The sequence below is a fragment of the Bacillus rossius genome, chromosome 3 (genome assembly GCF_032445375.1).
Source record: "Bacillus rossius redtenbacheri isolate Brsri chromosome 3, Brsri_v3, whole genome shotgun sequence".
Taxonomy (NCBI): Eukaryota; Metazoa; Arthropoda; class Insecta; order Phasmatodea; family Bacillidae; genus Bacillus; species Bacillus rossius.
The window spans coordinates 48034293-48049793 of NC_086332.1; the positions used below are offsets into that span (position 1 = coordinate 48034293).

At 37.7% G+C, this 15501-nt stretch overlaps 1 protein-coding gene across 1 annotated transcript; it reads right to left on the reverse strand.

Annotated features, from left to right (window-relative positions):
* Window positions 1-520: 520 nt before the first annotated feature.
* LOC134530619 (uncharacterized) lies at window positions 521-14313 on the reverse strand. Its single transcript, XM_063365617.1, has 4 exons — window positions 14124-14313; window positions 7964-8068; window positions 4959-5131; window positions 521-1858 (listed from the first exon to the last, which is right to left on the reverse strand). The coding sequence occupies exons 1-4, from the start codon at window positions 14212-14214 to the stop codon at window positions 1484-1486; spliced, it is 744 nt and encodes a 247-aa protein (XP_063221687.1). The 5' UTR covers window positions 14215-14313; the 3' UTR covers window positions 521-1483.
* Between the last annotated feature and the right edge of the window lie 1188 nt (window positions 14314-15501).

Sequence of the window (15501 nt, forward strand, 5' to 3'; positions counted from 1 at the left end):
GTAAAGTCGGTTTACGGGCGATAATTTTATGTGATAACGTTATTAGAAAAAACTAATGAAAAATTGCATACTTTTTAATTTTTAAATATTATTTACAGTTTTTGCCATTTAATTTAAATACATAATTTGTTTGAATATAATCATGAACAATTAGTTAAAAAGCCCGCTTTAACCTGTTTGATATTATAGAAGATTTTCTCGCACGGTGGTTGACCGGTTCTTGCACGCTCGGCTCAGGCGGAACGTGACAATGAGTCGTGCTTTTTCGTGCGTGCAGCCGGCGTGTAATCGATTTATAAGACGTTATCACGTCAATAAAATAATGAACAAGAAACCAAAAAATATCAACTATGTTGAAAAGAATTAACCTTTTGAATGGTTTATTCATGAAAGACGATTATAGAATTAATACTTGTAATTTTATTTATATAATTACATGTTAAAATTACACTATCTTAGGGAATGGTAACAGGATATGTACGAAGGAAAAAAACCTTGTAAACTTAAGAGATTCTCAGAGTTGAATTTTTTAATTCACTTTATTTCCTCTAATATTTTTCAAAAGTTGAAGTAAAATTAGAACTCTTTTCAGACTACTGGTGGATAGTACAACCACAAATATTTCAAACAGCCATAGATTAATTTCATTAAACTGTGAAATATTCTGATTTGATGAGGTTTGAATGTAAAGTGTTATGTCCCTTGCAGGCTAAGTATAAAGAGTTTTATACTTTTCAAAAAAATTTAAGATACTTGAATTTTTTTATCATGTTTTTTACCTGGTGAATGTCAACAAAAATTACCTGTTTTTCAGTTACTCATTACCTCTCAAATGTTAAACAAATTTTTCAACAACCTGTAGTTTTATTTGTTTGTATGTATGTGTGTGTGTACACACACAACACACACACACACTCACTCTCTCTCTCTTTGTCCTATTATACAGTTTGTCTTCATGGCATATATATGGTATAAAAGTGAGAATTATGACAAAAAAGTTTTACTGCCATGGTTATTCACAGAGAATATGTTTTATTACACTTATATGAAAATAACATAAATAATGTTCAGTCTTGTACATGTAATTATAATAATTTAGAAACATTACATTAAACACACAACATGAACATATGGAATAATCAATCATACATATTCAATATTTATACTAAACTAACTTTATTAGTTTTAGTTATAGAACTTTACACAAAATTTTAACTAAATTATTACATTTGTGCATCTCGCATAAATTGCAGCTCTATTAAAAAATCTAGGAACAAATAACTGCCTACGTATTTAAGAGTAAGAAATAGTATGTGTATGAAAATTTAATGATCACTGTTTTGCTGTAATCCTTTCTCACAACTAGGCAAGCTTACATTATCTGGTTATTTTATGTTTTTATATTCTGACAGTAACATTTGTTTAGTACATGTGCCTAGAATAGGAGATGAAGTGGTGTGACTGGGTGCAGTCCAGCACTGGCTTATGTAGTGCCGTGAAGGTTGTACTGCTGTCTGGGAGGATTATGAGGATCATAGTGACCACCAGAAGGTCCTCCGGGAGGGTAATATTGACCCGCAGAAGGGTTATAATGGCCACCAGAAGTTTCTCCGGGAGGGTAATAGTGACCTGCAGAAGGGTTATAATGGCCACCAGAAGGGTCGTATTGACCTCCAGAGGGATTGTTTGAGCTCACATCAGCAGGATGGGATTGATTCCCATCAGCTGGATGAGGTGGCGATTCAGCTGAAACACTCGCGATGCTGGCCTTGTTCGGCAGGAGCTGAATGTCCACTCGGAAGCAAATAACCGTCACTGACTTCTCGTCCTGCAGACTCCACGCCAACTCGCCACTCAGCTGCAACAAATTAAACCTAATCATAGTTTTCTGGCCAGTCTGTGTTCTCGGAACTGAGATTATGCTCATGTGAATACCGTTTAGCAATGGAGCGAGGTGGCGCAGTGATAAGTTCAAATAGTTTGATTAGTTAGGTTGCACAAATATATATGTCTTGGATTTTGCAATGTTGTTACCAATACATAATGTAATTTTTTTTTGTTGCTATCTTGTCTCTTCAGTTATTCACAGAAGCAAAATGTTATGGTAAAATAATTCTTCATGGTACATATATTGTATAAATTCTAAACATTTTATGGTTTTGCTTAATACAACTTTACCACATTAAAATTAATATTCTTAAAAACAAATTATGCACATCTGCATTTTCATTGTTACAAATGCTGACACATGCAGTTTTTATTATGTGGCATCAGGCAGTTTACAAAATCATACAATATACAACATTTAAAGCAAAATTTTTTGCTACTCATACTGATTGTGATCAGTGAAAATATATAAACAAAACATAGGATGCACCACAAGGTGACTACGATGTAACAACAATGAAATGGGATTGGGAGGGGGTACAGGAATGTCTCGAAGTTCCACCTGCCATGGACGACGTTAGTTTTGTATCTCTCCAAAAGATGCTAATTCTTAGCTGCACTGAGAATTTAATTGCCATATTGAAGATGGGAATCAGGCCAGGGGTGCAAACCTTTACAGCCACTGAGGCCTCCGTAGTGTAATCAGAGTGATACTATAAACGCCATGCTCAGGTGCAATATAGTTATGTACCCCACAATCAAACACAAATGTTACACGACTGATGTTTCAGAATACCTGATTAAGGACAGGGTACATCTGCTCTTTTCCTCAAAATCATAAAAAAAAAAAATCATTCCCACCAACAAAAGAAAAAAAAATTTAAGCCATTGGCATGCAGAGGTTATCTCCCTCCTTTCCCCTAGAAATGAAATTCTGCATATGCTCCTAATAAATGATCCTGGATCAGTACATCTTGAAGGATGCAGTGATTTTGTTGATCTTCCACATAAGTGCAATGTTCCAAGGATCCTTACATAACCGCCGATGTAGTCTTTCGTGAAAGAATGAGTCGCGTCCTTCCCTGCATTCGTATGGCCTTTGAGGTGATAGTACTTTGTGATGTTATCTTTTAATAAACTATAACTAAATTTTGATTTCCTTTCACGCCCAGTTTCTTGCTTAATGCAAACAGTATTTATGCATTATAAAAATTCTTCATGGGTACCTGTTCTAGTTATGTGGAAAAGAGACACTAATGACTGTATCAGTTAAAGCACACTAACAAAAATAGTAATCATTATTCCATTTAAATTAGGTAATTTAATAAATTATAGTTTTTAAACTGCTTATCATTAAATCTGTTAAATTGTGAGACAGGAAGTGAGGCTGCTGCAAATAAAAGCATAGTTTTTAAGTAGGTAACTTCTGTTTGTTACAAAGTGGTTCCTTGTGGCAATGTGAGAAGGAAATAAACAGACATATTTTCCAAAAGTAATTGTTAAGAGAGATGGCAAACTGGATTTGTGGAACTGGATTTTCAAATGGAGGAGTGAAATACGTGAATATTTGAGTGATATCACTCAAAAATGAAGCAGAAGTTGTATGTCTTATGCATTGGATTTACAGCAGTGAGCTTTAACACTTAATGATCGGTCTTATAGACCTTGTTGATTTTTTTTTAATTTCCTGTCTTACTATAATTTAAGGGCTGTTCTGAAATTTTAACTCTTACCTCCCTTTATTTGTTGTTCTGTCTCTAATAATTCAAACAGATTTGACCCAGTTAAATGTAATGGGTGTTCAAAGTTGCGCAAGTGGTGATAATTACAAACACTTGCACATTTTACATCTATTAGTGAATATCTGTTGAATATATAAGTGACAGAACAACAAATACAACTATACAAGGGTGGTATAGTGTTTAAATTTCAAAAATAGCCCTTAAATATTAGTAATGACAAGAAAATGAAAAAAAGAAGATACATAATATCAACTTGGCATGTGAGATAAGCCTTAAAGGTGTAGTAAATTAACTATTTTTCTTCTATTGTTTCATGTTTCTGCACATGATTAAAAATAAGTTTATAATATTAAAATATTTAATTGTTTTAGAATTTTTTGTTACTAAAAATTAATTTGTTTTTATGAACTTAATGGCAAATTATATTAGTATTAGCATCTAATGAAAGCACAAAATTATGCCTATACAGTTTTGGATTAACTGTTAATATGTACCATTCATCTTGTATTCATTTTTAAATAAAAATCATAGTTTTCTAAACCATAAAAACTTTCAAGGTTTTGGGAATAGCAATTTTGTATTGATTGTAATACAATGGCACGGAATCGGAGACGGATCACGTAAACGGGGACTGGTTTCCCGGAAAATTTCACTATCGCGTCTCTGCTGCTTCTTCAATGCAAGGAAACGTAAACATGGCAAATAATGGGATTGCATTTCAAGGTTAATTAAAAATGAATGAATTATAAAAAAAAATATGCGTCAAGACCATAGCACAGGAAGAATTTACGTATATATTAAAAATAAACCACAAAGTCAGAACAGAACACAAGTTAAGCTTATGTTCGAAATAATTATTAACGTGTTTAGGACATAAGCATGGCGACCAGCGCAGCCGAATACTCGGCTTCTACTGGTCGCACGGAAGAGGTCAGTATTGCCGAGCTACGGAGCTGGTCCGCACGGGTTCGCCTGTCTGCGTGCCATTGTAGAGACCAAGGGCGCAACAACTAAATTTCCAAAGGGGGGGGGCAATATACCTTTTTATAAAGAATCATCGATCCCCCCTATTGAAGCGGGGGCCCGGGGGTCCTCCCCCGGGAAAAATTTGTATTTCAAGGTGGAAAATGGTGCTATTTAAGCAGTTTTTTTTTAATCTAAAAATTGATTACACAGCACTTTCTTTGCCTCCGTTTGCCACCACTTCAAGGTTTCAGAAGGGGGGGGGGGGGCAAAATACCCTTGCCCCCCCCCCCCCCCCCCCGTTGTTGCGCCCTTGGTGGAGACCCGTGTCACCGTGGAACGGGCCCGAGTGGCGGCGGCACTAACCGCCGGCAGGCTGTCCGGCACGAACACCTCCGACGAGTAGGTGTAGGCAGTCTGCAGCTTGGTGCTGAGCGGGCACACGAAGCTGGAGCAGGGGTCGGGTCGCACGCTGGCCACGATGCGGGCGTTGTTCAGGGAGAAGTACACGTTGTTGCTCAGCATCGAGGCGTCGCTCACTGCGGCAGAACAACCCCGCTCACGTGTTCAACTCTACTTCCATCAAAAGTTGTGTGTGGGGGGGGGGGGGGGGGGGGGGGGTTTTAGGCCTCGCCTTTTTTTTTTTTTTTTTTTTTTTCAATTCGAACATTTTCATACCGCTTGCAATAAAGCTCCCGTGCTAAATTTTGTTTTGGCCTCACATGGTATAGGACTTAGCTTTGGCTACTTTTTGAAGTCAACAATCATTATGAGTTGCAGTTGCCCGCGTGAAATAATAAGTTATTTCCTCGCGGCGCTTACTGACTAGAGCCTGTTAGTAAATATGTGACTGTAACAAGGTATAGAATTACTGGGCGACATGATTTATGCCTTGACATGCAAAAAAAAAATTGATATAAAAAGTTCGAAATTGAATTTATAGCAAAAAGATGAAAAATCCAAGATGGCGGGGCCATCGGTATTAGATTTTTTATTTTTTTTTAATATTTCAATGCCAACCTCAGACTTATTTAACGTCATGTTTTGCAACTGCACCCTTTCTTTGTACGACAGCTCTTTCAGAATAGTCTTCCTGGAGCCGCCCCTGGTGCATGATTAGCCTAATGGTTGAGTGTTGATAAAAACCAGACAATAACAGCTCGAAAAGAGCTTATGAATACCAACACCATGGCGCGGCTTCAACCTGAAAGCCAGCACTGCCAGTGTGCTAAATAATAGTCCTTGAAATAAATGGACAATGATAAGTTATTATATTTTCTGTTAAGAAAGCTACCGAAACCTGAGCACGTTTTGCTTCAACTTTTAAAATGGTAGGTACCTCTGTTCTGCCACGGTCCGTATCGATCAAAAGCAACAATTTTTCGTTTTGGTTATATTTCTCTTCTGAGTAACCTCACTGACACCGCTGTTATACGACAGAAACGTCAAAAGAGGTCCGGATCCACAATATATTAACGTTTCACTATACGTCTATCGCTTCCATAGTGCACGGAAACGTAACAAATGGCAAACAGAATGAACTTCTACGTTAAGAAAAATTCATTTTATTGAAAATAATTTTGAGATCCGTGAACAAAACGCTGGTCAGGATTTACATATTATGTATAATAAAAAAACACAAAGTAATGATATAATACTAGATATTCTTGTGCTTAAAACCATCTTCCACGTATTCAAAACGTAAACAAACAAGGCTACCACTCTCGGCTTCTATTGGTCGCACGGAGTAACATAAACGGAAGAGCTGGGCATTCCCGAGCTAATCCGTACGGGTCAATGTCTGCATGTGTAGATACACCGTGTCATTGTAGAACAGGCCTAAATGTAATCCCCGGGATTTTAACTTGGTCATGATTAGTGAAAGGCATTTTGACTGACCGCTAAAGACTATTCTTTATTTAGTTTGACAAGCAATTTCATACTTCGAGAAGAAAACAGTATTTTTGTATTTCTAGACTGAAGGCTAGAAGTGGCTTTAGACATTCATTTGAAATAATTATTTTTGCACTAATATCAGTTAATTTTCCAACGAAGTTCTGTATGAAAATAGTTTACTACCACTTTGTGCGTTGTGTGCCGAATAATGAGCTTGTGGCCGACAGATGGAGTGTGATGTCGCAGCGGGGAGACGCCCCGTCACGCACTCCGGAGGACGCGGTGCAGTGTCCCCCGGGTGTTGCCGAGGGGGCTCCCTGCTGTAGGCCTGGCCCCTCGGCAACACGCCCGGCCATACCTGTGCGCTGGGGGAGTCTGAATTACACCGATAAACTTCGGCTGCAGGTTCATCACGAAAAAAAAAAAAAAAAAACTTAAAAACATAATATATCACTTATGATTTGAAGCCTATAGGCTGATTTACTCCTCTGAAGTTGAAGCTGGGCAATTGGTTTACAAATAACAGACAAAATATATATCTAATGGGACACTAAGAGTCTGCATTATGTTTAATTAAATAAATTTCCAGGACGTAATTAGAGGGTGCAACGGAGCTTGTGTGTTTTTTTTTTTGGGGGGAGGGGGGGGGGTGCTCGCTAAACTGGCAGAGTAATTTTTACTATGGATATTTACTTGAATATCATAGTGTTAGAACACACAAAAAAAAAAATGTTGGAGGGCAGATGTATCTGTATTGAAAGGTACACACATTCATATCTTACAAATATTTAAAAACAGATATTTTCCGCGTATCCATACAAATTGCGATGTATTCAAAATGAAATGACTGTAAATAAATATATTTATTTATCATACAAGTTGAATCAAAATATTTTGAATAGTGGAATTAATATGTGGGGGGCAATATGAGGTGTTATCGGAAAAGGTTTTGGTTTTGTAGGTTTGAAAGAAAAGGGGGGGGGGGGGGGTTCCAAAATGAGTTCTTGCCTCGGGTGGAAACTAGTCTAGTTACGTCTCTGCAAATTTCTAAAACAACCAGAAAGAATTGTGGTAATAAGACGTCAGAAAAATGCATGTAAAATAAATTTATTACCGTTACTAATTTCATTAAAATCATTCACGATAGCGACAAGTTTTGCGGTGGCTGTAAAGTTTTGTTTAAATAAACATTCAGACACTCAAATTTCCTACTTAAATACTTCCACTATTATTCGCAATTTTAAAAACAGTTCAGCTCCAAATTCAAAGGCCTTGGGAAGCACTTAAGAATTTAAGCCGTACATATGTTTTAAATTTTTTTTTTTCGTGATAAACCTGCAGGTTCGCAGCTTGTAGGGTGAATTCTGACTCAGCCTGTACATGACAGAATCTAATCTGAGGTTCTTAGTTAGGGGAGGCACTCGGCCAACAGCACGTGGTGACCCCGCGCAGACTGCGGAGTGCTGAGTGCTTACCCGGGATGAACTGGGTTGTGACGTTGACGGTGGTGTTGAGTTTGATCTGGCACGGCGCGGTGGAACAACCGCTCATCACCACGGTCTGTAAGTTGTACTTGGAATCTGCAAAACACAGACAACTGCTGTTTCAACTCAACCTTATGCTATCCGAATTCCCCTTACTTACACTTCTCTTGCTACAAATAACAGCGCAGTTTTAAAGTAACTATCGTTTGTTACGAGGTAGGTCGTTGTGTCAAAGTGAGAAAGGACAAAAATTCCAAACGTGATTATTAAGAGAGCGTATGTCATAGAGGAACCTCATGAACGGATAAAGTGAAGAATACACAAACACACATAAAACAAGCCGGAATAGTCGATGTCAAAAGTTAAATGCACAGATAGTTCCGTGGAAGGAAATAATAAAAACAAATTACAGACAAACACAGTGGGTTGACAACGATGAGACAGTTGCAGAAAGAACACTAAATACAGACAAAAACGACATCGGACAACACAGAGAGAAACAGACGACACTAAACAGATAATTTGGAAAACACAACGACAGCACAGAGACGTGCACTTGAGTACATCCATGATCAGTCTGCTTGTGCCTGATGACGGGAGCAGATGCCAGTTCCCGAAACGTCACAGCTGTACTGTCTGTGCCGCTGTAGTGTTGTCCAGATTATCTGTTTAGTATCATCGTTGGGTTCGTCCGTTTGTCTCTGTGTTGTCCAAGGTATTTTCTGTCTGTATTTGATATTATTGTTGCAACTGTCTCGTAATTGCCATCTCAATATGTTCGTCTGTACTGTGATATTTTTCTGACTAATTTCTTATGCGTAATTATCTGTGCTCTCTGCCCAATTAACTTTTGACATCGTCTGATTTCGGGCTTGTTTTCTGTGTGTTTGTGTAGTCATCTCTTTATCCGTTCTTGAGGTTTCTCTGTGACATACAGGTCAAACTACAAATCGTGTTTTTCCAACAAAAAAAATTTAAACTTAGCTGTAATATTGTGTTTTAACTTCATGCCAACTTAATTTTAATAACCGAATTTTCAAACATAAGTATGACATATCTTAATATTTTAGTGACATCACTCCCTCAAAATAAAACAGAAGTTGTAAGTTTTTTTTGTATTTTATTAAAGCTGTAAGGAATAAAGTGAATGGATAATAAGAACCGTGTATCTGGAGCGGGCACACAGGCTAGGCACACCGTGGTGGCGTGGTGGGGGAGTGGTTACCTGCCCTCCAGGGGTTACACCGCACCGCTCGTAGAGTAAGTAGTCCTACCTCACGTGTGAGATAATGTAGGAAAGCATATTTATGATTCAACTTAAAAACTGCTAAATGCAAAAATTACATCCTGACGTCAGCCAGTTAATATGTATTGAAATCATTATGTAATTTAAATATTCACAATTTTTTTTTAAAAAAAATCCGTTTTGATGTACGTAATGTAAAAAAAAAATTAACTAATTTCTTACGACTGTAATATACAGTTAATTTAGAGATAATTCTGCTAATCTACGAGGAAATACGTACGCATGTATTATTCTTTGTTTAATACCGATAAAACATTTTTTTTTCGTCTCGTTAAAACTACATTTTGTATAAGTCGTTTATCTTATATCTTTAAGCGAGCAATTCTTGTATATATATAATCTGAATCTCGGAAACGGCTCCAACGATTTTCATGAAATTTAGTATGCACGGGGTTTCGGGGGCGATAAATCGATCTATAGAGCATCCCACTCTTAGATTGCAGTATGGAAGTAAATGGGCGCATTCTCTCTCTCTCTAACACACGCCGATTGCCGTTAGCACTGTCCTTGTTTCTTCGTGCGTTGTTGCCAAATATCAAGAGAAATTTAAAATTTTAATTTTTGGACCAAGCTTTTTTTCATATTGTATAGAATCAAAATACGCATCAGGCAATGCTTATTTTGAATACTTAACAATATTTTAAGTGTCCGAAAAAATTAAAAAACATAACTAATTCGCTGCGAACTGTTTTGAAGTATTCCGATATGTTTCACATCAAAAAAAAAAAACAACCTACATGTGTATTTCATTCAGATTTTTTTTATTAGTAAATTAATGCCTTAGGACGCCACCGAACAAATGTTAAGACAAAAACTGTACAGGTTTCACTTAAATAATTTTTTTAATATATTGAAATGCATTTTCTCACAAACTGACACATCAAAAAGTTGACCCGCGGAAAATTTTTTTCTATTAAAGATAGATGGGGGACGAAAGTGAGAAAAATGTTCACAATGAATTGAATTAGTTTTTAAAAGCAGCGCCATCTCAATTGCTTCTACAGTTTCCGTGGAAATAGCTGTTAAAGATGTGTCTTATCAGTACAAGAGCGCGCGCTGCCGTCGTAAGAGGAAACAGGGCCGTGTGTTTAGATAAGTGGGGTTCTGTCCTACAAGCAATTTCAAATACATGGCTTCCTTAGTCAACAAAAAATATTATAATCGATTCTTGAACATAATATTTAAAATGTATGAAATAAATACGAAGGAATTTAATAGCGATCATGGTACAAAAGTTTGAATTATTTTTCTATCCTTCTCACCAAGCATCTTATCAAACATTGTTTTAGACAAAGTTTTGGAAAATAATTATGATATTATTACAAACCATTTAAACAGATTTGATAAGGTGTCTACTAAGGCAGTTACGTTTTTTTTGTCTGGTGAAAATTTTTTCGAACCCATGCAGTTATGGCTGGTCGTATCAAAAATGTATTTAGAAAACATTTTTCGGCATTAGGTAATCCGAGTTATCATACGTTAAAACGGATTCGATATTATTCATATTATGGGAGTTGTTGCGATTTTTCTGTTTTTCAAAAAATCTTCTCCATTTCGAACCAATTGTTCGGATTTTTCCCATAACTTACTCGACCGAGAATTTCCATTACCGTATTTTATTTATCATTTTGGACATGACTTGTCAAAAAATACAGCATTTATCGGGCCCATGAAAATGTGATATATATATATAATTATATAGGTATATATATATGGGATTTTTAGAACAAAAAAGAAAACTATAAGAAAATTTCGTCTACAATAGGTAGTTTTTATTTGAAATTTACATAAAAGTGGCATTATTACAAATTTATATGTGTAATAGTATAAAATATTATAAATTACTAGATGATTTCTTAAAATGCTTCTTGTTCTATCCAAATTACAAAGACACGCATCTCCTGAAATTCGTAATGTGTTAGAGATTTGGCAACAGCGCGCGCCATAAGCCGTGTACTGCAATCTAAGAGTGGGACGGGCTATAGCTAGGATTCATTTTTAGAAAATGTATTTTTATCCGTGTTTTCAATAATCAACTTTATCCATAATCAACTTAAACATAAATGACTCTTCCTGACATCTATTGGAGAGTAATAATGCAATTTTTCTTTAAATTGGGAATGAGTGGTTTGAGGTCAGACCAAGAAAATCCATTGTTTACTTATATTATTTGTGTCTTTTTAATTCACGTGTTCACTTAAAAATGCCTAAACGATCTTTGAAAAAAACGGGTATTCATGTATGGCATGTTATATGTGGCATTTTCTATAGTTAAGCGACCAAATACGTTAAAAGTCCATCTTCCAAATCAAAATCCTCGACATACCCGCAATATAGTATGGAAGGAAGCATTAGATTAAGACCCGATTTCAAAATTAAAACTGTGATGACAAAAAAAGTATATATACTTACGTAGTTGATTGATAAACTGTAAAAAAATTAAGTATTTGTTGCATTCGTGATTTTTTATTTAAATAAAAAGTTCATATTTTATTATTATGTCGGTAAGATCAAAAAATATTATTCATATTTCATCATTTCATCAGTATGTAATTCGTATTTAAATATAATTTCTAAAAACACAATTTACAAAAAAAAAATACCGAGCAAAGTTTGGTCATCCAGGTACTTAATTAAAATATGTAAAGTGTTAATGGCCCATCGCAAGGGCTTGCAGTTACATGCGCATGAAGCCCACGCTCTAGCTAAGCAGTTCGAAGTCACCGCCTGAAGGCAGTCGATGGCGCCCCAAAGAAAAGATTGGCTGTCAGAAGCAAAGTTCACTTTGTTACCTTCTGCGAGATTTATGGGTGTTTACAAGCTAACCACGTCGAGGAACATGTCGAAAGCTGCGGGCTCTCATAGTATGGACTGGACTGCATGAGCGGACTTTTTGAATCGAATCGCGGAAAAATCGTTTTTGTGCCTCGAGGTTGTTTATAAGATTCGCGCTAAGACAAGAGAATATCTACTCCATTTGGTCCTTACTTCCTTTGGAGCAAGTGTCACTGAAATTTTTAACTTGTTGACCTACCTTTGTGGCACCTTCAGTGTGAAGGGTTCTAGGTTCGTCCCCCGGACATTGATATGCGTGAGGCGTTTTTAAGCATACTGAAATAAAAGTTTGGATGTAAATAAACCCATTAAATTAAACATGTGTATAAATTGATTATCATTAGTTATCACCCAGTTCACACGTTCACCTAGCTTAATGTGTCCGCCTAGTCAGGGATGTATTGGTGTTAGTGAGGCGGAATGATAAGTGTGATGCTCGCTGGTGCTTCTAGCGCGGTATCTCCTCTAAGCTCAAGTGTGTGGACTGGTGCGCAGTCTTCTCGTCGTGCATGGAGAAACTACGAGTTTTGAGCAGCAACCGTAACATTATGTGGCGGAGAAATGAAGATAAACATGTACTGCAAGTCCCTTGAGTGCTTTCAAGAATCTGTACCGGACATTTCATGCCTAAAAATTATTCTGAAAACATGCGTTTTAACCATTTTTATATATTTAAAAATACAGTTTATAAACGAATTACGGTTACAGATGTACTCATCCCACCTCGGCGTATTCATAAATGATTTTCCCAAAAAGACACTACTTGGTTATCTTGAACAGTTTTCAAATCACATGGTTTATTCTGAAGCTCTGCGCACAGTATGTGTGCTTAGGAATGTGGGAGCTCAACTTAAACATCATTTAATAAATCCATCTAATTATTCCTGCCTGTATGACTACGCATTGTGCAGTATTGGACTAGAACTTACTGTAAACCAATCCATCATATTTGCCAAAATACAAATTGTCACGAAATCTGGGGATACATATAACATAATTCACTGTTCTTAATTCATTTGTACATGGAAACGACAACTGATAGTCGTTGGAGGTCATTTTCAAGCCACGCGAGGCTACGTCGATTACTAGGAGTTTATTATAGTTTCTTCTGGTTTTATCCGCAGCTCGTCCACTGCAAGGTGATCAGAGACGGACTTACGTCCTGCAAGTCATAAGGAACAGTGGAAAGGATCAACCGTGGCTTAGGAAACATTCCCAAAAATTGTCTGGAGTAATTTCAGAAAACTGCGCAAAACTGGGATTAGTGTAGATGCACCGGAATTAATCTCACAGAAGTTCAGAGGAAGTTCAGTGCCAACGAAACATTCGCCAGCCGGTGATTTAAGTCACACGTTCGAATGAAGATGTTTGCACGATTTAACTTACCTAGGTTGTCCTGGTACTATCACCAAAATCAGTACTCGAAACACGGTCTCGGTGAAGTACTGGAGAGATTTTCGCCGCATTTTTACACTTTCCCTTGTGCTGCAAGCCCAGCCGAGGTCAACGGATATTTAAGTGAGCTTTAAAATATCTAATGACACCCGCCCCTGGAAATACTAGGTATCCCTCCCTATAAGGGTGTGAGCTACTTATTCCTCAGGAACATTAATTAATGTATCAACTATACACACGTGTGGCTTGTTGTCACGCTAGAAACACTGAGCGCTGTGGTATGCCTGTGTAAGCCGACTCTGGCTTGTCTCACAGTCAGTATTGAATGTTTGGTGACTTTATAGCACGAGCTGAAACATTTCTTGGAGCTTTTTCCTTCCCGCGTCTCAAACAAGTGACTTGCAAACGATATCATTCCACGGTTATTTTTGGTAACTGCGATTATTATTAACGACAAGAATATCTGCGACAATTATTTCGTGTATGCAATGCCTTGGAGCCCCTCCCCGCCTAGAGCCCGTGGTGACGTGTTTCGCTCGTGTCCGAGCATGCGCCGGCACACGCTGCTGTTGGAACTGCCTCAGCAAGGGTCGCACGCCGCTCCCGTCGGCTCACCGCAGTCCATGTACTCGATGGCGCCGACCGCCCCGCACAGCAGGGCGAGCCACCAGGGGGTCATCAGCCCGGTCGTCTTGCTGGCCACCATCAAGCCTCTTGGTCGTGCTGGTCCGGCCGCTGTTCTGGCAACACTGCTTCTCGACCACCCGTCTTATCTCTTCCTCCCGCCGCCTTATCTTTACAAGTGCATCGCGCGATTTACAACCGCTTATCGACAAATCTGATCACATCGGCGCTCGCCTAAAGGCTGGCGTTTAGTCGGCTTAGCCGAGGATCGAGATTACAACCAGCATATTGGCTTCGTCTTCATCCTCTGACAAACTAATTAAGTTTGCGAAGCATAAGAGAGTAGTATAGGAATGTATTTTCTCGCGCAGGCTTCAGGCTGAGGTGCCGAGGTGCCGGTGTCCGTCATCTTGGATTGTGACGTCACGGCGGCCATATTGGATGGTTGTGACCTTGACCTTTGACCTTGACCTTGAATTTGATCCTCAAAATGTGTCAAAATCCGCCAAAATTGGGCAAAATTTGCCCAAAATTCCTCAAAAATCGCCAAAATTTCAATTTCTGTGAAAAAAAATTCCGCCAAAAAATCTCAAAAAATTCCACAATCCAAAAATTAGGATTTCAAAAATCCTCAAAAGTCGTTTTGCCCTAGAAAGAACCCTAATTCCTAAAACTGGCTTAAAACTCCTAAGAGATAGCCGCTTATAAGCCATTTCTAGGAATAAGGATACCATGACCGCCATCTTGGATTATGTCGTCACCGATGCATTTTTCGTTACGGCCGCCATCTTTAACTTTTTTATTTATTATCCGATTTTAATAAAATATTTTTTAAAAATTATAAAAAAAATTAAATAATAAAATTTTAATAAAACATTTATAAAAAACAAACATTAACGACACGGAGTTCGGAGTCCTCGGTTCGAACCCGGTGAGGGCAAAAAAAATTAAAAATGGCGACAGGCTCCTTCCTTAATGGTGGCTGCAGGCAGACTGACTCCCACCACTTTTCTTAAAGCAGATATATCGTCACCTAGTATGACGTCATGTCCGCCATCTTGTCTTCGTTGCTGGAGACCACCATCTTGTTTTCGTCGGCGAGAGTGCGCTGACGCCATGTTAGTTTAGTTCTTATCCGCTAGAGTGCAGTAATCATTTATTATTGCTGTGACACCCGACATCTTGTCATTTGGCCGCCATCTTGAAAATCCGTAATTATTTAGCTAGAAAAGCGGGAAAAGTTCCAAAATTCATTAAATAAATCACTCATTAATTTACATATTGATTCGATGGATTCCTGTCCTCGGTTCGATACCCGATCGATGCAATAATGTTTAATTTTATGAAAAAATAATAATTTCAATAAACC

Bases quoted from the DNA above. Each gene is read 5' to 3' on its own strand.
- LOC134530619 (XM_063365617.1), bottom strand. From the start codon at position 14,214: ATGGTGGCCAGCAAGACGACCGGGCTGATGACCCCCTGGTGGCTCGCC. The intron at 8,069-14,123 runs GTGAGCCGACGG...TGTGTTTTGCAG, and splicing joins CATCGAGTACATGGACTGCG to ATTCCAAGTACAACTTACAG. The intron at 5,132-7,963 runs GTAAGCACTCAG...GTTCTGCCGCAG, and splicing joins CACAACCCAGTTCATCCCGG to TGAGCGACGCCTCGATGCTG.